Source organism: Somniosus microcephalus, chromosome 2 (assembly GCF_052327205.1).
Source record: "Somniosus microcephalus isolate GS21.2 chromosome 2, FLI_Smic_1.0, whole genome shotgun sequence".
Lineage (NCBI taxonomy): Eukaryota > Metazoa > Chordata > Chondrichthyes > Squaliformes > Somniosidae > Somniosus > Somniosus microcephalus.
In genome coordinates this window covers 16,633,004-16,660,622 of record NC_140988.1, presented here as the reverse complement: position 1 = coordinate 16,660,622, position 27,619 = coordinate 16,633,004, and the positions used below count along the sequence as shown (strand labels likewise).

The 27,619-nt window shown below is 45.4% G+C and overlaps 1 protein-coding gene across 4 annotated transcripts in view; it reads right to left on the bottom strand.

Annotated features, from left to right (window-relative positions):
• The window catches only part of gstcd (glutathione S-transferase, C-terminal domain containing), a 232,574-nt gene that overhangs the window by 203,956 nt on the left and 999 nt on the right, over window positions 1-27,619 (bottom strand). For all 4 annotated transcript variants that reach the window (XR_015080845.1, XM_086006839.1, XM_086006861.1 and 1 more), the window contains exons 2-3: window positions 25,952-26,377; window positions 4,703-5,203 (exon numbers count right to left, since the gene is read on the bottom strand). Coding sequence is in view for 3 of the 4 variants with exons in the window: in XM_086006839.1 (XP_085862965.1) it covers window positions 4,703-5,203; window positions 25,952-26,365 (915 nt within the window). In the remaining variant the exon portion in view is untranslated. The remainder of the gene's footprint in view (window positions 1-4,702; window positions 5,204-25,951; window positions 26,378-27,619) is intronic.

Sequence of the window (27,619 nt, the reverse complement as noted above, 5' to 3'; positions counted from 1 at the left end):
TTTAAAACGTTTATGTTGTTTCCACTAAAATAAAAAGGATTCTAAATGATATCAGTGTCAAACTTCAACATTCTCTAATGGAGATTAACGGCACTGTTTGCAGCTCCTTCAATACGAGCTCATGTAAAATATCTCATGTAATACCCTTTCAGCTGATTCCCAATAGCTTAATAAAGGGCGAGGGCCCGCCATATGTGTGCTCATAGGTATGTTCATTCATGAGCCTGGTGGACTGGATCGTCACAGAGAGAGGGGTTACAGCGCAGCTGCTATAGTTTACAAATAACCTGGTTTCCCAATGAGAACCAGAGTCCTTCTGGTTTACGTCATAAGTTTTTTTTGTATTTGATTACATTAAAAAAAAAAGACAGACATTCGAATCATAGAATGGTTACAGCACAGAAGGAGGCCATTCGGCCCGTCAAGCCAGTGCCGGCTCTCTACAAGAGCACTTCAGCTAGTCCCACTCCCCCGCCCTTTCCCCGTAGCCCTGCAAATTTTTTTCCTTCAGGTACTGATCCAATTCTCTTTTGAAAGCCACAATTGAATCTGCCTCCACCACCCTTCAGGCAGTGCATTCCAGATCCTAACCACTTGCTGCGTAAAAAAGTTTTTCCTCATGTCGCCTTTGGTTCTTCTGCCAATCACCTTAAATCTGTGTCCTCTGGTTCTCGACCCTTCTGCCAATGGGAACAGTTTCTCTCTATCTACTCTGTCCAGACCCCTTGCATTTATATATATTGCCTTTCACGACCTCAAGACGTCCCAAAACATTTGACAGCCAATGGAGTACTTTTGAAGTATAGTCGCTGTTGTAATGTGGGAAACGTGGCAGCCAATTTACGCACAGCAAGCTCCCACAAACAGCAATGAGAAAATGCCCAGATAGTCTGTTTTAGTAACGCTGCCGTGGGATCTTTTACATCCACCCGAGGGGGCAGACGGGGCCTCGGTTTAACGTCTCATTCAAAACCTCCGACAGTGCAGCACTCCCTCAGTACCACACTGGGAGTGTCAGCTGAGATTAGGTGCTCAAGTCTCTGGAGTGGGACTTGAACACGCGACCATCTGACTCAAAAGTCGAGATGCTGCCCACTGCGCCGCGGCTGGCACTATACTGCAATGAACCATACCTCGCACTCAGTGGCATCACAGGATATTCTGTACTTTCAAGCAAATCACAAAATGAAGTGCTTGGCAATTACCCAAGGAGCTGGTTTATCAAGGATCTGAGTCAGCGGTAGTGAAACACGGGCAGACTACCTGAAATCTGCCGAGCTTGTAAACCAGATCTTTAACATTCCAAGCATTTCCAGTTTCCCGCAGCCAACGTTCTAAAGAGGCGCGAGCTTCATGCTTCAGCGGCAACTCTAACCTGCAGAATAAGGAGAATTGAACACGAGTAGCCCTGGTCCCAGCTCCTATCTGATCCTGCTTAGCAGCTTCCAAGTCCCGAACATTCTTTCAGTGCACAATCAGCGGCGGATATGTGGAACGGCGATTGAGAGAGTACGGGCACCACACCGTACAGGATAACCCCCCCCAGTGACTTGTATTGGGATCCAGGCAAACTGTTCACACTGGCAAACGGTCCAGATCCCAAGGGGCACAAATGTCAGGATTAAGAAGGGACCTTTTTCATCCAAAGGGTGCTCGTGGAATCAGTTACATTGAAGAAGACAATGGCCCAGAAATTCGGGTCCCCACGGGTGAGTACGCGCTGGGTACTCACGCGTAGGCCCAACGAAAGTGCCGGTTTTGTGCATGCACTGCGCATGCGCGGGAAACCGGCACTTCCGTTCCCTTGAAAGAAGGGGTTGACAGGTAGAACGCGTGCGCCGGAGAGGCAGCGCGTGCGCATCGAACTTACGTTTTTTTTGCAGGTTTCTCCGGGAGGGTAAGTCTCCAGCAGTTACACTTTTAAAAAGCAGGCGCAAGGCCTGCTTTTAACAAGGTAAGTGGTGAATTAATTAAAATTAAAACATTTTTTCCCACAGGTTTATTATTTTTAAATACTTTAAAGAAAGGTAAGTTTATTTTTAGCCCCGTTAGAAAATGTAATTAATTTTTCCAAAAATTTAAATTATTGTTTAAAATAGTTATTTCATGTAATTTATAGTTATTTAAAAAATGCGATTAAAAAAAAAATGTATTTGAAGATTTAGTGATGTTTTGGGGCTTATAGTATTTATAGGTTTGACAGCTCTTCCTGTCAAATTTATGAATCGAGATTCCCTGCTACCATTGGCTCTCCATGGCCCACGTGATCCCAGGGGACGCATCGAACTAACTGCGCCCCTGGGATACGCAAGCACTGCGCGCCGGCAGTTGGAGGAGGCCCCGGATCAGAATCCCACGCGGGCCCACAGCACAACGGGCCGGCGCGCTAGGTAAGTGCAGGTCGGGGGCTTGCACCCGCGGGAAGCTCCCGACCTGAGTTTCTGTAATTGTAAGTGGTTTCAAGAGACAACTGCTTTTGGTTTTTTTGAGCGAAAGAAAAGACTGAATGTTTTGGCGAGAAGCAGGTAGGTTGTGGTTCGACTATGAAAACGGGACCGCCTTTAGTGGGCCCCTGCAGCCTTATCCTGGTTCGCAACTTACGCTCCCATCATGACTTCACATTTAAAAAATTAGAATAGCCAGTTTGACTAGACTGTAGTATTGTCAGAAACCTGTATTGTAGCAGCCACATTTCTTCAAACGGGGCAGCAATCTTTTCTGAAAGATCAGTGCCACAATACTAAAAAAGAAAGCTTTACAGAAGAGAGACTTTTCTTCAAATTCCCCTAATGGACCGTCGTTACCAAATAAAAACTTTGCGAAAAAATAAATGATCTTTTCGATTAATTCCAGCCTCTCTTCACTTGTAAATGCTTGAGGGTAGGGCGAAGGGCTTTGAGCAGCACTGCTAGTTAAAGATAACAGAAGGTTGAGAAGGTGTTGCAAGACACGACACAGTCATGGCTCTGGTAGTCTGACATCATTGTATAACTTACACTCACTCCGGCCCTTCGGAGCTCTCTTTCCATCTATGGGGTAAATTTTCTCTGGTGTGCACAGTTGAGGAGAAGCGATTTTACTAAACTGCCTTATAATGGCACATTGGTGAAAGAACTTTCCAACCTTTTCGCTAGCATAAACATAAGCGAAACGGAGGAAATTTATATCGCACGGTGGCAAAAAAAAGTGTCAATATTTTAAAATGGGACACAGCACAATTAGTTTCCGGTCAACAGGTGCCAGTGCCGAGTGTGTCCCTCCGACTGTCATTCTATCGGACAGCTCTATGACAGGTGCTGCAATGTCCCTCACATTACAACAAACTGTTAGTAAATGCACATAGAACGGTAAGCTAAGTTTCCGCAGGGGGTTGCCTCAATCCCGGTGGATGGTCGGCAGAAACCAATGTTCCCTGTAGGCTCCACTAGGTCCTGCGCGGACTGTTTCTTTCAATGCGCGGTTCCTTTAAATTTCTGCGCATGTGCGGTAGTTCCGATGTAAGAGCCTGTGAGCGGCCTGTGCGGGACCTTGCAGATTACTGCGCGGCCACGCACGCACACAGCTTAGAGGGAACACTGGCAGGAACCCCGGAGAAACGGCATAAAGGGCCACAGCCACCGTTCTCCCGCCAAAGTCACAGCGGGAGATCGGAAGAACCCTAGCAGAGCTTCTCGGCGCGTCTAAGGGCGCAGTGGGCGAATGCGCCTCCCCGTGTGGCGCGGAACCTTCCAGAATAGGGCGGTCCCGGGTTTGAGCCCTGGTCTGACCTGAGCTGAGCAACAGCAGCAGTGGCGGAGCTCGGCCTGCTCCAGATTCCTGAGCCTAGTGGAAAGTCTACATGTGTGGATAGGATTGGGCGCGACTGTGACATTCTTTCTCCTCCCAACTTCTCCCCCAGATCAAACAATCCGCTGAAACATTCTGGGGTTACTCACACATTGGTACCTTGCCAAAGTGGCCATTCCCTGAGGGCTATTTCCTCTGGTGGGGGAATCCAAAGCAAGGGGGCACAATCTTAAAATTAGAGCCAGGCCGTTCAGGGGGGAAATCAGGAAGCACTTTTTCCACACAAAGAGAAGTGGAAATCTGGAACTCTCGCTCTCCCCCTTCCCCCCCCCCCCCCCAAAATGCTGTGGGTGCCGGGGGGCATTTGAAATTTTCAAGACTGAGATCGCTAGATTGTTGGGTAAGGGTATCAGGGAACATGGAACCAAGGTGGGTAAATGGTGTTGAGGTACAGATCAGCCATGATCTAACTGAATGGCAGAACAGGCTCGAGGGGCTGAATGGCCTCCTCCTGTTCCTATAGAGCCATAAGTCAGACCTCCAGCACAGGAGAGAGAGAAAAATAGCAAGACCATAAATGTAAAACATTGCCAGAATATCCTGAACTTGAACTGAAAGATTTTCATAAAACTGGTGTGAAGTACTTTTGATAAAAGTATCTGCTCTGTCCAATGCGAGAGACAATTCCGTGCGTTACAAGCAAATTACTTTTTTTTTCAAAAGCAAGAACTATTTTTGAGCATTGCTTTCATTCTTCTGCAAATATAATTTTAAATAAAGATTTTAAATATGCGAACACAGACTGTAAAATCAAAAATCAAATTTGAACCGCTTTTTCAAAATAAAAATAAAAATCAAACTTACCACTAAATGCAGGTTTTAAAAAAATTAACAAATCGAATAATGAGAAACTTACAAAAAAATAATGGAGACAAGGCAGTAGGACCACATCTGTAAGAGTGAAATAAAGCCCCTCAGCAAACACATGTTCCAGTGGTGGCAGGTCGGTGGTTTTCACTTTTCTAATGCAAGACTGCTCCCTGCTGGCTACAGCCGGTACTTGCTCCACAGTTAGTTTTGAAAGTGCTGTCCTCAGCTCCAGGCTGGCCACCTCTGTATCCTCGTTTTCCTTCTTTACGTCTCGAGTTGTGTCAGCCCCTCCGTCGGAGGAACATCCAAGTGACCCTTCAGGTCCCTTTTCGACCGGCTCCTTATTTTTGTTCTTGGACAACAGCTGCAGCTTCTGCCTACGAATCTTGTCGTCATTGTGAACTCGGACGGGCTCCCCGAGTTTGTGCTCTAGGTGTCGGATCTCGGGAGGAATGGCTGCTCTCTGTTCTCTGCCCCGCAAGTTCTTGAGGAAGCCTTCCACGGCGAGCGGAATGCTGATCTCACACAGCCTGGTCCACTGGCTCACCTGCCGGAAATAGGAGCACACATTATTCCTGTTAAATGCTCGCATAATTTGTCAACTCGTGCTACGTTACAAGAAATGATCACAGCACAGCAAGCAGTGAGTTCTAGACACCCCCACCACTCTCTGGGTGAAAAAGTTCTTCTCAAATCCTTCTACCAATTACTTTAAATCTATTATTGGTTACTGACCTCTCTGCTAAGGGAAATAGGTGCTTCCTATCCACGGTGCTTGCGAAACGGTCCCTAAGCATGAGTTACCAGTTCCAGAAAAGAAGGAGCGAGAACTGGGGTAAGGGGAAAAAACAATGCAGCCATTATTGAGCAGGACTGTGTCCTTGTCGGCTGTTACATAGAATTATAGGAACTTACAACACAGAAAGAGGCCATTTGGCCCATCGTTTCTGTGCCTGCCAAAAAAGAGCTCTCCAGCCTAATCCCACTTTCCAGCTCTTGGTCCGTAGCCTTGCAGGTTACTGCACTTCAAGCGCCTATCCAAGTACTTTTTAAATGCGATGAGGGTCTCTGCCTCTACCACCCTTTCAGGCAGTGAGTTCCAGACCCCCACCACCCTCTGGGTGAAAAAAGTTCTCCTCAACTCCCCTCTAATCCTTCTCCCAATTACTTTAAATCTATGCCCCCTGGTTATTGGCCTCTCTGCTAAGGGAAATAGGTCCTTCCTATCCACTATCTAGGCCCCTCATAATTTTATACATCTCAATTAAACCTCCCCTCAGCCTCCTCTGTTCCAAAAAAAACAATCTTTCCTCATAGCTAATACAGGAAACTCTCGATTTACCGGCACCTAAATAACCAGAAATCTCTGTTAACTGAACCTACTCCTGAATTTTGCTGGTTAAGTTTTACTGCATATTAGTGGCCGTTCCTGGATCTGTGGCCGTGTAACCGGGGTTCCTGCACCTGTTGCTATGCAACAGGGACGCCTGGATCGGTGGCCGGGGTTCCTGCACCTGTTGCCGTGCAACAGGGACGCCTGGATCTGAGGTACGGGGCTCTCGTACTTTTCACTATACCTCGCTGTAATCCGAACTTTTTGGTAAACTGGCACCACGCCGGTCCCGGATAAATAAGAGTTTCCTGTATTTACATTAGCGTATTTGATCTTACTCAGACCACCCAAGGGTCTACTTCATTTTAAGTCTGGCTGTCAGCAAGTTTTTTTCCCGCTGTATTACAAAGTTACACCATAAGAACCAGAGCTGTTTTCACGCGTGAGCTGGGACAGTGAGGGTCAATAAGCTATTCCACCATTTGGGGAGGGGGTGGTGGTGCGGAGAGCATCAGGACTGAAAGTGATCCCGTCTTCAACCAGCATTCACATACAGAATTTTTCCAGCAGGACTGAGTGGACGCAATCAAGTGACAGGAACCCCGGCTGAATTTAATCCTTCGCAGCCCCCTAAAGCACAGAGACCGACTAGATTTCCCCAGAGGAGACCAGCCAAAGCAGCAGGGTAGTAACAAAACTGAGCCCCTATGGTCTGTATGGCTCAGTGCACATTCCCACAGACATTAAGATCACCTGTGATACACGTCTGTGTAAACACGCCTTGTTCGATTTTGATAGACCGGCAACTCTGTCTGTTTGATACTTATCTCGCAGTCTGCTACAGGTCTGATTTAGGGAGTAGATTGTTTCAACTGAACAAGTTAGGGAGGGCCAGGGGGTCAAGTTATGCAAGGACAGACCTAGGTTGGAAGTTCGGATTTTCTTCTTTCCCTAGAGTGGAACAGGCTGCCGGTTCGTGCGGTGAACGCTGATTCTCTGAATTCCTTCAAGACGAGAGCGGGACCTGTTTCTGGCTGGGACGGAGATAAACTCGTACAAGAGGGAGGTGCCGTATAATATTAATCTGGGCCAATGTGGTCTCCTGGACTAGTTTCGATCACCTCAGGGGGTCGGAGAGAAATGTTCCAGATTTTACAGATTGGCCTGTGTTTTTACCTCTCCCATGGCTCCGGTTGGGGTGGGGCGTGTATGTACTGTGATGCATAATGCATCAAAATTCTATGGGACTGGCTGGATGGATGAGTAGGTCTTTACCCGTCTGTCATTTTTTGTATGTTGGTATTTCAAACGCAGTGAGTGCTACAAAGCGCTCCAGGAAACATCATCAAAATGATCTTGAGTGAACAATACAAAGGGTTAGTTAGCAGTTCCTATACACCACGTGTGCGCGCGGCACAGGGAACCATCCATCAAGTGATTTACCCGATGGACGGGTCACATCGTCCACATGCCCGATACGAGACTCCCAAAACAAGCGCTCTACTCGGAGTTCCGACACGGCAAGAGAGCCCCAGGTGGGCAGAGGAAACGCTTTAAGGACACCCTCAAAGCCTCCTTGAAAAAGTGCAACATCCCCACTGACACCTGGGTATCCCTGGCCCAAGACCACACAAAGTGGAGGAGAAGCATCTGGGAAGGTGCCGAACACCTCGAGTCTCTTCGCCGGGAGCAAGCGGAAGCCAAGCGCAAACAGCGTAAGGAGCGCACGTCAACCCAAGCACCCCACCCACCCGCCCCTTCAACCACCGTCTGCCCCACCTGTGACAGAGACTGTAGGTCCCGCATTGGACTCATCAGTCACCTGCGAACTCATTTTTAATGTGGAAGCAAGTCATCCTCGGTTCCGAGGGACTGCCTAAGAAGATTTACTATCTGTTACTCTGCGCTCTGAGTGTCAGTATCACCAACAGTATCAAAACCACATCAACTACGACACACAGAAGCAAAGCAGGGCGACCTCGGTTTAACATCTTTCGGATGAGTCGTTAAACCCCGTCTGCTCTCTCAGGTGGACGTAAAAGATCCCAGGGCACTATTTCGAAGAAGAGCAGGGGAGCTACCCCCAACGTTCTGCAATATCTATTCCTCAATCAACATCGTTAAGACAGGTGATCTGGTCATTATCACATTGCTGTCTGTGGGAGCTTGCTGTGCGCAAATTGGCTGCTGCGTTTCCTACATTACAACAGTGACTACACTTCAAAAAGTACTTAATTGACTGTAAAGCGCTTTGGGACGTCCGGTGGTCGTGAAAGGTGCTATATAAATGCAAGTTTTTCTTTCTTTTTCTATCCCCTTTGGTGTCTGAACCTCTGGCAGTGGGATATAAACCCTGAAGACATATCCGAATTGAACTTCCATGGTAGAGAGGGCCTCTTCCATACAAATGACTTCTATTATTTATCTCCAAATTATCGGTCTCTCTTCCCCAGCTACTTTGGATAAATCTCGGTTGGCTATCATTCTCAAGTCACAAAAGGATTAGCAAAGCCTCCTTTATCCATAGCGTAGTGGTCAGGCAAACAGCTCCCCCCGCCCCATGGGAACTGTTATAAATCTCATCATTCATCAAGAAACTACTCATGAAATAACGCTGGACGGCCAGCTGGTGGCGCCGTCCAAGGAGTATAAATACTCGGGCATTGGCCCCAGCTTGCCTGGGACATTTTGTAAGACGAAGAACTAGTGAAGTACAACTAGACCTCCATGTTCTGAAACAAGTTGATTAAAGCCTTGCTTTATACTCAAACCAAGTGTGTAGTGAGTTTTATTACGTCAGGAACCGCAAAAGGTTTTAAGTATGTTAGAAACTAAAATTAACTCCAATTACCCTGATGTACAAAGGTATGTATGACGTCAATTTCCTGCGGCTCTTTCGAGCCATAAGTGATGCAGGAAGATGTATCCTGTTTCCGTATCTCGTTTATGAAATGCTCCAGCACACTGAAAATTAACGCCCTGTCCACGATAAGTTCTCTCTTCTAAATGCTACCTATAAACTTACCATCAGAGATTCAGGAAATATCCCTCCCTGTCCTCAGAATAATCAGTGCAGTGTGAAAATACAGCAAACTACGCTGGGGAACCAAGCAGTCGGCTTCACTAAGAGACTTTCCAGACTTTTTGTTCAATCACATTCACACTAGATTCCAATCCTGGGGTAAAGGGGATGTCCATTGCCTATGCAAGCCCAACTTCAGATAACTGCAGGAAGGCTATTTCCTAATTGAAACTTTTTTGATCACAAACCTTTAGGCTCCACTCTCTACACGTTAACCTCCCAAGCCCGCAACCGTCCCCACCTAGGAGGACACGGGCAGCAGGCACATGGGAACACCATCACCCCCAAGTTCCCCTCCAAGTCACACACCATCCTGACTCAGACATGTATCGCCGTTCCTTCATCGTCGCTGGGTCAACATCCTAGAATTCCTGAAATGCACTGCCTGAAAAGGAGGTGGAAGCAGATTCAATAGTAACTTTCAAAAGGGAATTGGAAATATACTTGAAAAGCAAACAACTGCAGGGCTATGGGGACAGAACAGGGGAGTAGGACTAATTGGATAGTTCTTTCAAAGAGCTGGCATAGACACAATGGGCTGAATGGCCTCCTTCTGTGCTCTATGATTCTATGGACAAAATAAAGGAGCATCATGGGACCACCATCACCCCCAGGTTCCCCTCCAAGTCACACACCATTATGACTCAGACACATATCCTTCATCGTTGCGGTGTCAAAATCCTGGAACTCCCTCCCTAACAGCACTGTGAGAGTCCCTTCACCACACGGACTGCAGCGGTTCAAGAAGGCGGCTCACCACCAGCTTCTCAAGCATAACTGGGGATGGGCAATAAATGCCGGCCTTGCCAGCGATTCATACATCCCAAGAATGAACAACAAAACCACAGGTACCACAAACAAAATTAATAATAAGAACTCTCCTCAGTCTCACAGAAAATGCATTTTCAAAGTTGAGGAATTAAGGAAGAGTACACTGAAACAAACATTCTTTGACATGGAATTGCAGAAGATTTGAATATTAGCACTTAATGTCTTTATCTGCAGGAGGTTGGGGAAAATGCAGTTATGATTAATACATAAAACATACCTCACGCCCCACTGCATCAATAAAATACATTCACTGCCGACCACATACCCACTGGGGAAGAGTGTGGAGAAACAGGAACAAACTTGCACACCACCTGGACAAGCACAAAGCTGCAAGAAACGTAGGGGGAAAGATTCAGTTGGTTGCACCTCCCGTTAGCGCCTTAAGAGGGCACAAAGCAACTAGCGCCCGGGCGCGGCGATGTTTGCGCCGCTCGTGAAATTAACTAGACATTTTGCGGCGGCGCTAAACACTACCGCCACGATCTCCTGCGCCGGCAGATTGTGACGTCAGTCGAGTGCGTAACGCCCCGTTAGTGCCCTGGACCGGATATTGAGTGGCGCCCCCTGCCTTACCGCCTGCCGCTAGCAACGACAGGTTGAGGGGAGCGTTTTGCTGTCAGAAAGGGACTGGGGGAGCGCTATTTAAAGGCGACCGCTTCCTGCCTTTTTTTGTCGGTGACATTTTTGCACCACGCATTCTGAGAGAGAGAGAGAGAGAGAGAGACTCCTGGAGAGATTCAATGCTGTGTGAAGGAGCTTTGAGTACTGAGCAGCACTTTGCAGGTTCATTTTGATTTGCCCTTCCTTGCTTCGCCAGCGCTCTGAGGTAGCACCTCGCTCCTCGGCCTTTGCGCCTTAAGACCGGTGTGAAGCGCCTGATTTAGCGCTCCAATCACCTCCAGGGGCGATAAAAGCCAAGCTTGCCGTCAGAGGCGATAATTAGTGCCAGGCGCTGAACGTTGCGCACGGCCGATAATGGTGCCCCAAGCGGGGCGATGCTGAATTTTTCCCCCGTATTCTAGGAACAGGAGTGGATCATTTAGCCCCTCGAGCCTGTTCCGCCATTCAATGAGATCATGGCTGATCTGCAACCTAACTCCATAGGCCCGCCTTTGGCCCATATCCCTTAATACCTTTGGTTAACAAAAATCTATCAATCTCAGGTTTAAAATTAATTGATCTAGCATTAATTGCCGTTTGCGGAAGAGAGTTCCAAAATTCTACCACTCTGTGTGTAGAAGTGTTTCCTAACTTCACTCCTGAAAGGCCTGGCTCAAAGTTTTAGGCTGTCCACTAGTCCTAGACTCCCCAACCAGCAGAAATATTTTCTCTCTATCAATTCCCCTTGGGTCAAGGTAGAAGCGTTCACGTCGCGGCCCTGTTTCAACCAATTCTACCACCACCACGCAAAGCATGCCTGAAGACGGAAGTAGTCGTCGATGTCAGAAACACAGGTCTTTTTCAAGACCGGCATTGACTGTTACATCTGCTAACGTTGAAGAGTTCTCTATAGCTAAACAAAACATCCTCGCTACATTATGCAATGAGTTGGAGTGTGATGTCCTCTGCCTGCAGGAGACACATAGAGGAAGTGAGAACAACCGCCCAAAAATACCAGGAATGGTCCTGGCTATTGAAAGACCTCATCAACAATATGGCAGTGCTGTATTTGTTAGAGCTGGTTCAGTTGTAGAAGCCACTTCTAAAACAAAGGAGGACAACATCGAAATTCTAACCGTAGAGCTGAGCAAAGTAGTAGTGACCTCAGTGTACAAGCCACCTGGCACAGATTTCAGCTTCTCTAACCCTGTACCCAACCTGCACAATAAACCACAGATCATCATTGGAGACTTTAATAGCCACAGTACCCAATGGGGGTACAAGGAGACTAACAACGATGGAGAAGCAGTCGAAGAATGGATGGACGCTAACCAGCTTAGTCTCATCCATGATCCTAAATTGCCAGCCTCCTTCCACAGTGCCTGCTGGAAGTGTAGATATAATCCAGATCTCGCCATTGCCAGCAACGACATCGCTGGCCTCTGCAAGAAGCTTGTCACAGACCCAATACCACAAACACAACACCGTCCTATTGGCATCCAGGTAAATGCAGCAGTGTTACCAACCGTCGTACCATTCAAAAGGCGCTTCCACTTCAAGGCGGCCGATTGGAACAGTTTTACACGAGCACTTGACCGCAAGGTTAAACGCATTAAACTACTACCTGAGCACTACAACCCCTTTGCAAAAGCTGTCCAAAGAACAGCTAGAAGGAACATCACCCGAGGTTGCAGAGTACACTACATCCCTGGTCTCAACAAGGAGAATGCTGAACTCTACTGGAAGTATGTCTCAATGTTTGAATCTGACCCCTTCTCAGAGGAAACAATCCACCGGTGAGAGGGTGATGTTAAGTATCTCTCAAGAATGTCAAAACACCTGGAACACCTTGATAGAGACAACAGATCTTACAAAAAACAGCAAGAAGGCATGGTCTCTCATACGCAAACTTGGAGGTGATCCCAAAAAGCTGCCCAACATCCAAATGTGTCTGCTAACCAAGTTTCACACCAGTTGCTCCTAAATGGAAAAATCAACAAGAAACAACCAAGAGCACAACTAGATAGGAAGAAGTACAGCGATGATCCTGGCTTCACTAGACCATTCACCATGGAAGAGCTGGAAACTGGTATATCTAGTCTAAAACACGGGAAAGCAATTGGTCTGGACAACATAGCAACGGAGCAGATAAAGCATTTTGGACAGAAAGCAAAGAAATGGCTCCTACAATTGTTCAACCACTGTCTGGCAACACACAAGCTACCTAATATCTGGCAGAAGGCACATGTGATAGCACTATTAAAGCTTGGAAAAGATCCCTCAGATCCTAAGAGTTTTCAGCCAATGTCACTGCTTTGCCACACCTATAAGCTGTTTGAACACCTGATACTCAATAGGATAGCACCAACTGTAGATGAGAAGATCATTCCAGAGCAAGCAGGTTTCCGCCCCGGCAAATCAACAACAAGCCAAATGCTCAACCTCACACAACACATCGAAGCTGGTTTTGAGCAAGGGATGGTAACAGGTGCTGTTTTTGTAGGCCTGTCAGCAGCATACGATACAGTGAACCATAGACGTCTCCTCTGCAAGATTCTAGAGATGACAAAAGATATTCACTTAACAGAGCTGTTAGAAAGCATGCTTCAGAATCGCCGGTTCTATGTTGAACTAGGTGGGAAGCGCAGCAGGTGGCGTATTCAGAAGAATGGTCTTCCTCAGGGAAGCGTGCTTGCACCACTGCTGTACAACATCTACACGAATGACCAACCTATAGACGGTGTCACACGCCGTTTTATATATGCTGATGATGACTTATGTGTCACTGCCCAAAGCACTGATTTTAACACCGTGGAGAAAACGCTTTCTGAGGCCTTGGAGGGACTAAAATCCTACTATGAAGAAAACCACCTTCGCGCAAACCCATCAAAGACGCAAGTTTGTGCATTCCACCTCAGAAACCGTGAAGCCAAACGCCAGCTGAAAGTAACCTGGTGTGGAGCACTGACACATTGCGAGCACCCTATCTACTTAGGAGTCACCCTTGACCGATGCCTCACCTTCAAGAACCACATCGAGAAGACAAAGGCAAAAGTGAGCGTACGAATCAACATCCTGAATAAGCTCACTAACACAAGATGGGGAACAAGCCCGAAAACATTGCGAACCAGTGCACTTGCTCTTTGCTATTCCACTGCCGAATACGCCTGCCCTGCATGGGAAAGGTCTACTCATGCCAAGAAGATGGATGCCGTTCTGAATGCAAGCTGCCGATTTATCACAGGTTGCTTAAAACCAACAAACACCAACAGCCTATATATCCTGGCGGGTATCGCTCCCCCTGATATAAGAAGAACGGTAGCCAGCAAGAAAGAGCGACTCCGTCAAACATCAGATGAGAGGCACCCTCTGCATTGTCATACACCTACACCCAGCCGCCTAAAGTCAAGAAAGAGCTTCATGAACAGTGTTGTTCCATTACAATCAACCTCATCTGAAGCCCGCATCGCCTTGTGGAAAGACCGGCTCGCCAGTCTTGAACAACCCCCAGCGATGGAAATTTTACTTGATGAAAGCCTTCCCTCAGGAGCTAATTGCAACTGGGCAACCTGGAAGTGCCTTAACCGACTTAGGACCGGTGTAGGTTGCTCAAAGGTGTCACTAAGCAAATGGGGATATTCAACCAGCCCGACAACTTGTGAATGTGGAACTGAGGCACAGACTATGCAACATCTCCTGCAATGCCCATCGTTAGAGGAACCCTGCACTGTTGCAGATCTTGCCGAATTCAACAACAAGGCGCAAAAATGTGTCCAGTTCTGGCTGGGCTATGTATAGACTGTCCGTGGACACGATAAGAAGAAGTTGTTCCCCTTAATATTGTGAAAACTTCGGTCAAATCACCACTTAACCTTCTAAGTTCCAGGGAACACAACCTTAGTTTGCCGCTGGGATCTGTGGATCACGACGCTGCACACAACTCTGCAGCGTTTGAAAGCAAGTTTTCGCTTGGGGCTTCGCACGAGGCAAGTGCGGATTCCGTTCGGATGTCGGCGGTGCATTCCTTAGCTAGGCCGCCAACCGTAAATTCAAGGCCAACATAGAAAATCCCAGCGGGCAGATCCTATCTGTCTGCCCGCCACTAGTGGGCAGCATTCCTCTTTCCCCAACCCCACGAAGCCTCGGAACCAAGAAAAAATTGCTTCAACCATTGAACTCACATCGCTCTCGGTGCAAGCGCGACCATGCCAAGAAACCGTAATAACAATGTACTCCTCCATAAGATCTGTGCCATCAAAATGCACAATTTGTTCATTAAAAATCGATATGTGAATGTAGAGTCTTGGAAATACAATCTACAGGAAACTCTTTTTTATCCGGCACCGACGGGACCGGCGTGGTGCCGGTTGATCAAAAAGTCCGGATTACAGAGAGGTATAGTAAAAGGTACGAGAGCCCCGTACACGGCCACAGATCCAGGCATCCCTGTTGCATCGCAACAGGTGCAGGAACCCCGGTTACACGACCACAGATCCAGGAACCCCTGTTGCACGGCCACAGGTGCAGGAACCCCGGTTACACGGCCACAGATGCAGGAACCCCTGTTACACTGCCACAGGTGCAGGAACCCCTGTTACACGGCCACAGGTGCAGGAACCCCTGTTACACGGCCACAGGTGCAGGAACCCCTGTTACACGGCCACAGATCCAGGAACCCCTGTTGCACGGCCACAGGTGCAGGAACCCCTGTTACACGGCCACAGGTGCAGGAACCCCTGTTACACGGCCACAGGTGCAGGAACCCCTGTTACACTGCCACAGGTGCAGGAACCCCTGTTACACGGCCACAGGTGCAGGAACCCCTGTTACACGGCCACAGGTGCAGGAACCCCTGTTACACTGCCACAGGTGCAGGAACCCCTGTTACACGGCCACAGATCCAGGAACCCCAGTTACATGGCCACTAATATATAGTAAAACTTACCTGAACCTACTCCTGAATTTTGCCGGTTAAGAGAGATTTCCGGATATTTAGGTGCCGGTTAAGAGAAAGTTTCCTGTATATGTTATGGTGAAATGTTACACCTGTGTGGATTTCTTGTCAACTTTTTCCATTATAAATTCCTATGTAAATCTGGGCTGACACTCCAGTGCAGTGCTGAGGGAGTGCTGCACTGTCAGAGTTGTCGTCTTTCGGATGAGGCGTTAAACCGAGGCCCCGTCTGCTCTCTCAGGTGGATGTAAAAGATCCCACGGCACTATTTTGAAAAGGAGCAGGGGAGTTATTCCTGGTGTCCTGGCCAATATTTATCCCTCAATCAACATCACTAAAACAGATTATCTGGTCATTATCACATTGCTGTTTGTGGCTTGCTGCGCGCAAATTGGCTGCCGCGTTTCCTTCACTGCCCTTGTGCAACACTACAGGAGATGGACGAGTCACCCCTGTGCTCGGCCCAGCACCCCTGTGCTCACTGACCTACATTGGCTCCCAGTTAAGCAGCACCTCGATTTCAAAATTCTCATCCTTGTTTTCAAATCCCTCCATGGCCTCGTCCCTTCCCATCTCTGTAATCTCCTTCAGCCCCACAACAACAACCCCCGCCCCACCCGAGATATCTGCGCTCCTCTAATTCTGGCCTCTTGAGCATCCCTCATTATAAATCGCTCAACCATTGGTGGCCGTGCCTTCTGTTGCCTAGGCCCTAAGCTCTGGAATTCCCTGCCTAAACCTCTCCGCCTCTCTACCTCTCTTTCCTCCTTTAAGACGCTCCTTAAAACCTCCCTCTTTGACCAAGCTTTTGGTCACCTGCCCTAATTTATCTTTATGTGGCTCGGTGTCAAATTTTTTGTCTTAAAATACTCCTGTGCAGCGCCTTGGGACATTGTACTACATTAAAGGCGCTACATAAATACAAGTTGTTGTTGTTGCAAATATTTTTCCATCTTTAAGTTTTAACAGTTCCTATCTGTGATGCTGTTTCAACATTCCTTAGCAAATCGGTACTAAAAGGCAAGGGTCAAACAAAATATGCTTTCAAAGACCTGATGACTGAACAATGGCACAAGATACGGTTTTACACTGGGAATCGCCAAATATGGAAGCAAAATAGGACACAGGGGAAATAAAATAGTCCGCCAAGTTTTCATTTGAGGCTATTTTGTGCTGGAGTGCTTCCAGTAATGTACGACTAATCTGACCGAGATTCATTCCAAATGTAAAATAACATTTTATGCTGTCCTTTTAAAAATCAATCATCTGCTATAAATAGCACTAAAAGTAATAAAACAAAGAGCTGTGACATGCAGAATGGAAATGAATAGTATGGGGAAGGCTTAGAATCTAAAATCTAATATTGTTGACTGAAGCCATCTTAAGATTTCCACCCATGCACAGGCGGGAGGGAATGAGAGATTAGTCCTAAAAGGCGACAAACATCTCCAATTTTGTTCCGTCAACTGGATGTTAAACATTCTGCGCTGAAAAAAGAGAGTGACTGCCCGCTAACATTGCTCCCCTCAAAAACACTAATAAAGCAGATTAACCCAATGAATGTTTGTGGGATCTTACTGGCAGAAAGTGGCTGCTGCATTCACCTGCATAAACAACAATCAATGCATTTCAAAAGTAATTTACTATACGACTAGTGCCCAAGATGTTTCTGCAGGATGCAATAAGAGGCCATATAAATGCAAGACCTGACATGAGTCAGTCATTCATGAAAGAAAGACTTATGAAATAACACTGAGCGGCCTACGGGTGGCGCTGTCCAGGGCAAGTATAAATACTCGGGCACGGGCCCAGCTTGCGCAGGACATTTTTTAACAGGAACTAGTGAAGGACACAACTAGACCTCCATATTGTAAAACAGTTGATTAAAGCTTTGTTTAACGCTTAGACCAAGTGCCTAGTAGTTTTCTTATGTCAAGGCCACCTTGCTTAATTCACTGGAATTTCTTGCTCAATTCCCTATCTCTGTAACCTCCTCCAGACCTACAACCTTCCGAGATCTCTGCGCTTCTCCTGTGCATCCCCGGTTTCCTTCACCCACCAGTGGCGGCCGTGCCTTCAGCTGCCAAGGCCCTAAGCTCTGGAAATCCCTTCATAAACCTCTCCGGCTCTCTACCTCCCTCTCCTCCTTTAAAATGCTCCTTAAAACCTACCTCACTGACCAAGCTTTTGGTCATCTGTCCTAATATTTCCTTGTGTGTCTCGCTGTCAAACTTTGTCTGATAATGCTCCTGTGAAGTGCCTCGAGACGTTTTACTACTTCAAAGGCGCAATATAAATGCAAATTGTTGTTACTGCCTCGCTTCTAAAGTTTGGCACTGCAGACTGATTTTCGACAGCGACCTGAACTTCCTCCAGCTAATCTTGTGCCCTGATGGTCCACTAAATCAAGCAAAACTGGTCAGGAACAATAAAGACTCAAAATCACTTCAGAGACATGGAACGGTCATTGGCCCATAGAGCCTGCTGTTAACAAACCTGCAATCAATAGACAGAGATCGAAGAGTGACACTTTATGATAGAAATTACCTTTGGTTTATCCAAAACTTCTCGCACACGAGACCCCGCAGAACTGACCATTTGGCAAAGTCAGTTCTGCCATTTGGAGACTACTGGCCTCTCCCATTCAAAGGACTGGGCACAAAGCACAAGAACTTTCTCTGCTATCAAATGTTCTTTCTGATGACATTCTGAAATAAAGCATTCGGTGTGTGTTGTACAATATTCTCTGTGACACAGCGTATTCTGTGTGTTTTACAGCACTCTCTGTGACACAGCGTATTCTGTGTGTTTTACAGCACTCTCTGTGACACAGCGTATTCTGTGTGTTTTACAGCACTCTCTGTGACACAGCGTATTGTGTGTGTTTTACAGCACTCTCTGTGACACAGCGTATTGTGTGTGTTTTACAGCACTCTCTGTGACACAGCGTATTCTGTGTGTTTTACAGCACTCTCTGTGACACAGCGTATTCTGTGTGTTTTACAGCACTCTCTGTGACACAGCGTATTGTGTGTGTTTTACAGCACTCTCTGTGACACAGCGTATTGTGTGTGTTTTACAGCACTCTCTGTGACACAGCGTATTGTGTGTGTTTTACAGCACTCTCTGTGACACAGCGTATTCTGTGTTTTACAGCACTCTGTGACACAGCGTATTCTGTGTGTTTTACAGCACTCTCTGTGACACAGCGTATTCTGTGTGTTTTACAGCACTCTCTGTGACACAGCGTATTCTGTGTGTTTTACAGCACTCTCTGTGACACAGCGTATTCTGTGTGTTTTACAGCACTCTCTGTGACACAGCGTATTCTGTGTGTTTTACAGCACTCTCTGTGACACAGCGTATTCTGTGTGTTTTACAGCACTCTCTGTGACACAGCGTATTCTGTGTGTTTTACAGCACTCTCTGACACAGCACTATGACAATGCTACTGGAGACAGATGTTGTAACCGACAGTAGTTCTGATTTTCATTACTCTCTGAACGAGGATTGCTAATGTTGGAATTAAGTAACTTTTACTTATGTCGAGTGAAAGATGCAGCTGTTCTGTTACTGCAAAAAGCACAATAAATACTTGAATGCATGAAAGTAGATTTTGATCAACATCAAATATTTCACATTATGCAGAATATTAAAGATGCTAAAAAGTTTTCTCCAATAGATAATATGGATATTTTTTTTAATGTACAACTCGGCTCATAAGAACATAAGAAATAGGAGCAGGAGTCGGCCATTTGGCCCTTCGAGCCTGCTCCACCATTCAATAAGATCATGGCTGATCTTCTACCTCAACTCCACCTTCCCGCATTATCCCCATATCCCTTGATTCCCTTAGTTCCCAAAAATTTATCAACCTCTGTCTTGAATATACTCAATGACCGAGCCTCCACAGCCCTCTGGGGTCGAGAATTCCAAAGATTCACCACCCTCTGAGTGAAGAAATTTCTCATCTCAGTCCTAAATGGCCGACCCCTTATTCTGAGACTGTGACCCCTCGTTCTAGATTCCCCAGCCAGGGGAAACATTTCCCCAGCATTAACCCTGTCAAGCCCCTTAAGAATTTTATGTGTTTCAATTAGATCACCTCTCATTCTTCTAAATTCTAGGGAATATAGGCCTAGTCTACTCAATCTCTCCTCGTAGGGCAATCCTCTCATCCCAGGAACCAGTCTAGTGAACCTTTGTTGCACTCCCTCCAAGGCAAGTATGTCTTTCCTTAGGTAAGGAGACCAGAACTGTACACAGTACTCCAGGTGTGGCCTCACCAATGCCCTGTATAATTGTAGTAAGGCTTCTTTACTCTTATATTTTAATCCCTTTGTAACAAAAAGCTAACATACCATTTGCTTTCTTAATTGCTTGCTCTACCTGCATGTTAACTTTCTGTGATTCATGTACAAGGGCACCCAGGTCCCTCTGAATACAAACATTTCCCAGTCTCTCACCATTCAAAAAATATTCTGCTTTTTTGATTTTCCTACCAAAGTGGATAACTTCACACTTCCCCACATTGTATTCCATTTGCCATGTTCTTGCCCACTCAGTCAACCTGTCTATATCTCTCTGCAGCCTCTTTGTGTCCTCCTCACAGATTACTTTCCCACCTAACTTTGTATCATCAGCAAACTTGGATATATTACACTCAGTCCCTTCATCTAAGTCATTAATATAGATTGTAAATAGCTGAGGACCAAGCACTGATCCTTGCGGTACCCAACTAGTTACAGCCTGCCAACCTGAAAAAGTCCTGTTTATTCCTACTCTCTGTTTTCTGTCTATTAACCAATCCTCAATCCATGCTAATTTATTACCCCAATACCATGAGTCATAATTTTGTGTAATAACCTCTTGTGTGTCACCTTATTGAATGGTTTTTGAAAATCCAAATACATTACATCCACTGGTTCCCCCTTATCCATCTTACTAGTTACATCTTCAAAAAACTCTAACAGATTTGTCAAACACGATTTCCCTTTCATAAAGCTCTGCCTAATCATATTACAATTTTGTAACTGTTACCATGTCCCTAATAATAGATTCTAGCATTTTACCTACGACTGATGTCAGGCTAACTGGCCTATAGTTTCCTGTTTTTTCTCTTCCTCCTTTCTTAAATAGTGGAGTTATGTTTGTTACCTTCCAATCCTTGGGGAAAGTTCAAGAATCTAGGGAATTCTGGAAGATTATTACCAATGTATCCACTGTCTCTGCAGCGACCTCTTTTAAAACCCTAGGATGCAGGTCGTCAGGTCCAGGGGATTTGTTGCCACTTAGTCCCATTAATTTCTCCAGTACGATGTCTTTACTTATACTGATTTCTTTAAGTTCCTCATTCTCTCTAGACCCTTGGTTCCCCATTATTTCCAGAAAGTTTTGTGTCTTCTACCGTGAAGTCAGATACAAAGTATTTGTTTAATGTCTCTGCCATTTCCTTATTGCCCATTATAATTTCTCCTGTCTCTGCCTCTAATGGGCCCACATTTACTTTCACTAATCTCTTCCTATTTACATACCTATAGAAATGCTTACAATCTGTTTTTATGTCTCTTGCTAATTTACTCTCATATTCTTTTTTCTCTTTCCTTATCAAGTTCTTGGTCCTCCTTTGCTGAATTCTAAAATCCTCCCAATCCTCAGGTTTACTACTCTTTTTGGCAACATTATAAGCCTCTTCCTTTGATCGAATACTATCTTTAACTTCTCTTGTTAGCCACGGTTGGACCACTTTTCCTGTGGGGTTTTTGTGCTTTAAAGGAATGTATATTTGTTGTAAATTATGTATTAATTCTTTAAATGCTAGCCATTGCTTGTCTACTGTCATATCTTTTAACATAGTTTCCCAATCTACCTTAGCCAACTCGCCCCTCATACCTACGTAGTTTGCTTTGTTAAGATTTAAGACCCTAGTTTCGGACTTAACTAAATCACTTTCAAACTCAATATAAAATTCTATCATATTATGGTCGCTCTTCCCTAATGGCCCCTTTACTACAAGGTTATTAATTAACCCTTTCTCACTGCACAATACTAGATCATCTCACAGAATTACTCCTTACAGCTCCCAGAATCATCTCTTACATATTAATATACTCGCACTACACCTTAACGAAACTTGCCAAATTAAGCTGCTGCCTTATCATTTTCATTAGTTAAAACAATGACGAATTAATTGCCAAATTCCCAACTCTACACAGTTACTGTATATCTTAATAAAAGAAGTATTGTCCAAAGCAGCTTTATAGGATTTAGATGAAGAGGGATGGGAGGAGGCTCGTGTGGAACATAAATGCTGGCATAGACCAGTTGGGCCAACCGGCCTGTTTCTGGCCTGTAGATTCTATATACTTCTATGTAATAAGCTTTCTCTTACCTGTTAAGGGTTTCCTATTAAATTAAAAATAAATGTCAGCACTTAAGAATGAAACAGGAAAGCACCAGTTAATCAACTGTATTCAGCATCTCTGAATAATGTACTCTACATTCCACAACAGGCGGCTACTTATAGTTATCTTATGCCTGTGCACACTTCCTGTCAACATTTTCCATTATAACCTATGTCTACATTTAAAATGGAAACTGCCCTGTAAACTTGTCACGCTGTAATTCCACTCTCGCCCCAGTGGAAGCGCTGTCATTGGAAATATGCAAAAAAAATAAGGACAGAACATGACTTTAAGTCTCGGCTGGCACTTCAATGCAGTGACGAGGGGGTGCTGCACTGTCGGAGGTGCCGTCTTTCGGATGAGACGTTAAACCGAGGCCCCGACTGCCCTCTCAGATGGACGTAAAAGATCCCACGGCACTATTTCGAAGAAGAGCAGGGAAATTATCCCCGGTGACCTGGCCAATATTAATCCCTCAATCAACATCACTAAAACAGATTGCTGCTGTGGGAGCTTGCTGTGCGCAAATTGGCTGCCACGTTTGCTACGTTACAACAGTGACTACACTTTCAAAAGTACCTCATTGGCTGTAAAGCACTTTGGGACGTCTAGTGTTCGTGAAAGGCTGTTCCCGATGGCGGGGGAGTTCAGAACCAGGGGGTCACAGTCTAAGGATAAGGGGTAAGCCATTTAGGACTGAGATGAGGAGCAATTTCTTCATCCAGAGAGTGGTGAACCTGTGGAATTCTCTACCACAGAAGACAGTTGAGGCCAATTAATTAAATATATCCAAGAAGGTGTTAGATATATTTCTTAAGGCTAAGGGGATCAAGGGATATGGGGAGAAAGCAGGGACAGGGTACTGAATTTGGATAATCAGCCATGATCGCATTGAATGGCGGAGCAGGCTCGAGGGGCCGAATGGCCTACTCCTGCTCCTATCTTCTATGTTTCTATAAATGCAAGTCTTTCTTTCTTTTTAAAATGGGGACTGAATTATATCTATTCACCCTGGTCCAATTATTCCCACCCTACAACCTCACGTCTCCTGAAGACTTCACTTGGTCTTAATTCCCTGCATGCAACGCCATAGAGAATTGACGAGTTAAATGAATCTTAGGTAATCTACACTATTTTCCAGCTCCCGTCGCCTGAATCAACAGGAATTTATACTGAACACATATTTATCTTAAACCTCCCCTAAATGTGCACCGTTCACCCCATACAACATACAGTGAGGCATTATCTTCAGACAGTAGCAGGAAATTGCTACGACAGGGAACTGAACACACAAGCCAAAAAAACAGGGCATTGAAAATTCGCTATCTTATACATTGGCCCAGAAATTCGGGTCTCCACGGGTGAGTATGCACGGGGTACTCACCCGTAGGCCCAATGGAAGTGCCGGTTTCCTGCATGCACTGCGCATGCGCGGGAAACCGGAACTTCCGTTCCCCTGAACGAAGGGGTTCAGAGTTCGAACGCGTGCGCCGGAGAGGCTGCGCGTGCACATCGAACTTACGTTTTTTTTTAACCGGTTTTCCCGGGAGGGTAAGTCTGCAGAAGTTACACATTTAAAAAGCAGGCTTTTTACAAGGTAAGTGGTGAATTAATTAAAATTAAAACAGTTTTTCCACAGGTTTATTATTTTTAAATACTTTAAAGAAAGGTAGTTTTATTTTTAGCCCTGTTAGAAAATTTAAAAAAAAATTCAAAAATTTAAATTATTGTTTAAAATAGTTATTTCATGTAATTTATAGCTCATTTAAAAAATGTGATTTAAAAAAAAAAATTATTTGAAGATTTAGTGATGTTTTGGGGCCCGTAGTATTTATAAGTTTTGACAGCACTTCCTGTCAAACTTATGAATGAAGCATTCCCTGCTCCATGGCCCACGTGATCCCAGGGGACGCATCGAACTAACTGCGCCCCTGGGATACGCAAGCACTGCGCGCCGGCAGCTGGAGCAGGCCCAGGATCGGAATTCCACGGGAGCCCACAGCACAACGGGCCGGCGCGCTAGGTAAGTGCAGGTCGGAGGCTTGCACCCGCGGGAAGCCCCCGACCCGAATTTCTGGGCCATTATATTTCCAAGTGAGTTTAAAGGGATCTTAACAGATTTTGGTGAGCAAATGGTTAATTTAAGCAAATTTCCTTTAAAGTCCTACATGCCAACTGGAAATTTTTTTCCCAGTATATAAGAACATATCTCTGATCATGGGATTGGAATTAAAGCAAGGCTACCAAAGGCCCAGGCACTGCTTCCTTAATCATCCATTGGGCAGCAAAATTAAGACAAATGTTTAACTCGTGGCTTGATCCCAACCAGAAATCTTATCATTTTAATTCTGTACAGCAGACCATAAATGTGTCACTGCCGACAAAAAGCACCCGAAAACAATTTCACAATGACTAAGGGAAGGAAAAGTAGTTTGTGTAAATAAAATGTGCTCGTGGTCAGTTTACAGTCTCGCCTCCGAGTCACAAGGTTGTAGGTTCAAGCCCCAGCCCAGGGCTAGAGCCCATATAGCTAGAGCAGGACGGAGAAATTGCTGCACTATCAGAGGTGCTGTCCCTCAGATGAGGCATTGAACCAGTGCTTTCAGTTGTTCAGCAAGACGGACCTGCATTTCTATAGCACCTTTCACAACCTCAGGACGTCCCAAAGCGCTTTACAGCCAATGAAGTACTTTTTGAAGTCTAGTCACTGTTGTAATGTAGGAAACGCAGCAGCCAATTGAGCACAGCAAGCTCCCACAAACAGCAATGTGACGATGACCAGATAATCTGTTTTAGTGATGTTGATTGAGGGACAAATATTGGCCCCAGGACACCAGGGATAACTCCCCTGCTCTTCTTCGAAATAGCGCCGTCGGATCTTTTACGTTCAACTGAGAGAGCAGACGGGGCCTTGGTTTAACATCTCATCCGAAAGATGGCACCTCCGACGGTACAGCCTAGACTTATGTGCTCAAGTCTCTGGAGTGGGACTTGAACCCACAACCTTCTGATTCAGAGGCAAGGGTGCTACAAACTGAGCCATGGCTGACACTTCAGGAAGATGTTAAAGATCCTATGGCACTATTTGAAGAAGAGCAAAGAGTTCTCCTGGTGTTCCGGTCAATATTCCTCCCTCAAGTAACACCATCAAAAACAGATTAACTGATCATTCATCGCATTGCTGTTTGTGGCATTTCAGTGTGTGCAAAATCTTTGCCTATATAACTCTAATCAATGTACTTTCATAGAACCATGCCAGTTTACAGTACAAAAGGAGGCCACTCGGACCATCACTTCTGTGCCAGCTCTTTGCTCGAGCAATTGAAGAATGTGAACTGCACTGCGCTCTCCCCATAGCTCTGTATCTTCCTCTGCTTCCAGCCTTCATCCACTGTTCCTTTAAAAATTGCAATGGACTCTGCCTCAACTACTCCCTGTGGCAAAGCAACCCATGCTCCAACAACCCTCCGTGTATTCAAAGAAATTAATTGTATGTGAAATGCTTTGAGATCTGATAAGCTACTAAGTAAGTGAGTCGCTTCCCAGGTCTGGAGACTCCAGTGGGGCCTACATCCCTCCCCCTTTATGGAAAGCCGGAACGCCTCATGAGTCAGCATACCAGCCTGCAGTGGTACACCGGGTCTGATATGGGCTGGGAAATCAGGAAATCCCACCAAAGGGAGTCAATCTAACACAACAGCAATTAGAAGGGGCAGGCAGAGGCTGTGAAAATCATAAAGGGATTCGATAGGGTCAATAAAGAGAAACTATTTCCTCAGGTGGGGGAATCCAGAACAAGGGGGCATAATCTTAAAATTAGAGCTAGGCCGTTTAGGAGTGAAATTTTGAAGCATTTTTCACACAAAGGGTAGTGGAAATCTGGAACTCGCTCCCCCTAAAGGCTGTGGATGCTGGGTCAGTTGGAATTTTTATGACTAAGATCGACAGATTTTATAAGGTAAGAGTATCAAGAGATAGGGAACAAAGTTGAGTAAATGGAGTTGATGTACAGATCAGATATAATCTAATTGAATGGCAGAACAGGCTCGAGGGGCTGAATAGCCTACTCCTGTGTCTACGTTCCTACTCACCTCAGCGCAAGCCTTTAAGCAGGTCTTTTTGAAGCCAAGCAGCTCAGATACATCCTTCCTATTGCAGTCTATATCACAAGTCCTCTGTATGATGTATCTCAACACCACAGCAAGGCCAGCTCGACAAAAATTCCCATCCTTTTCCACCAGAGCAGGCAAACGACAGCTCCGAACCACTGGAGGCAGCTCCTGTTGGGACAGGATGTTGATGGGAATGTTGGCTGGTGCTCCTTTCTTCCACAAGGGACTGGCAGCAGTGTCTTCATTAGGCACAAGGAACACCTTAATCGACTTGGAGTCACAGTAAGACATTAGAAATAAAACGATGGATGTGTGGAGAGGAAAAATCCTGTCTTCTGTGAAGTGGGATAGCTCCAGGTACAGATACTCATCATGCATGCTCTTGTTCTTCATTTCTGCAACTACCTATAGACAGACAGTGAAACAGCAGCCCATTAAGAATATAGTTATAGACGCTGAAAAACATTTTGCAATTATTTTTTTATAAATTTTTTTTCCAGACTGTCACCAGCAATGGAATAAAAAAATACAGCATCTGAAAATATTAACGTTTTGGGGGTTGCTTTTTGAGAGGGGAGGGAAGGGTACAGGAAGAGTTGAAGAAACTTTAGAAATAAACTCTGGTCTACCAGTTGTGAAGTGACTATTTTCTAGACAGACAGTGCAAAAGCTGAAATCAGATTAGAACTCCCGGCAAACGGAAGGCAAGGAGGGAAGATCAATGTATAATTGGCGTATATTTTTCATTAAAATCTAGCAGAGAGATTTAATGGTCTATGAAGGTGCATAAAAATATTTAGCATTTCATGGTACTCTTTGAGAAGGGGCCAGAGAATCAAAAGGGCACTTGTGAAAGAATTGACAGGTGGCCCCTAGAAACACAGCGAAGACGTTGTTTGCTATGAAGAGATGTGTACATGTACGGCAGAGTGTACCAGCAACTTCTGTGCTCAAAGTTCATACCGCACAATCGCAGAATCATTAAACACAGGCACCAAAGACCTTTATATTTCGTTGGTTATTCAGCCTTGATAATACTGTGAAAAACTTTGTAATCCTGAATATACCTCAAAAGAAAAGGCTCCGACACATTCGTTAGCATCTAGTTTCTTAAATTTATCAATTGATACTGGGTCTCCTAAAAATGATGCGAGTGGAGTGGATCAATATGATAATAAAACAAACAAACTTGCAATTATATAGTGCCTTTCACAACCTCATTAGCACTAAATTGTTAGTCTGAACACCTCTCGCACTTGTTGAAGCTCATCTAAACAGCACATTACTGTATTCACACTAACAGTTTTGGCTCAGTGGTAGCTCTTGCGTTGGGAGTCAGAAGGTTGTGGGTTCAAGTCCCACTCTAGAGACATAAGCACATAATCTAGGCGGACAGTTCAGTGCAATATTGTTGGAGGTGCTGTCTTTTGGATGACCTCTCAGGTGGACATAATAGATCCCATGTCACTAGTTCAAATAAGAGCAGGGGAGTTCTCTCAGTGTCCTGGCCAATAGTAATCCCTCAACATCACTAAAACAGATTGTCTGGTCATTATCACATTGCTGTCTGTGGGAGCTTGCTGTGTGCAAATTGGCTGCTGTGTGCAAATTGGCTGCTGTGTTTCCTACATTACAACAGTAACTACA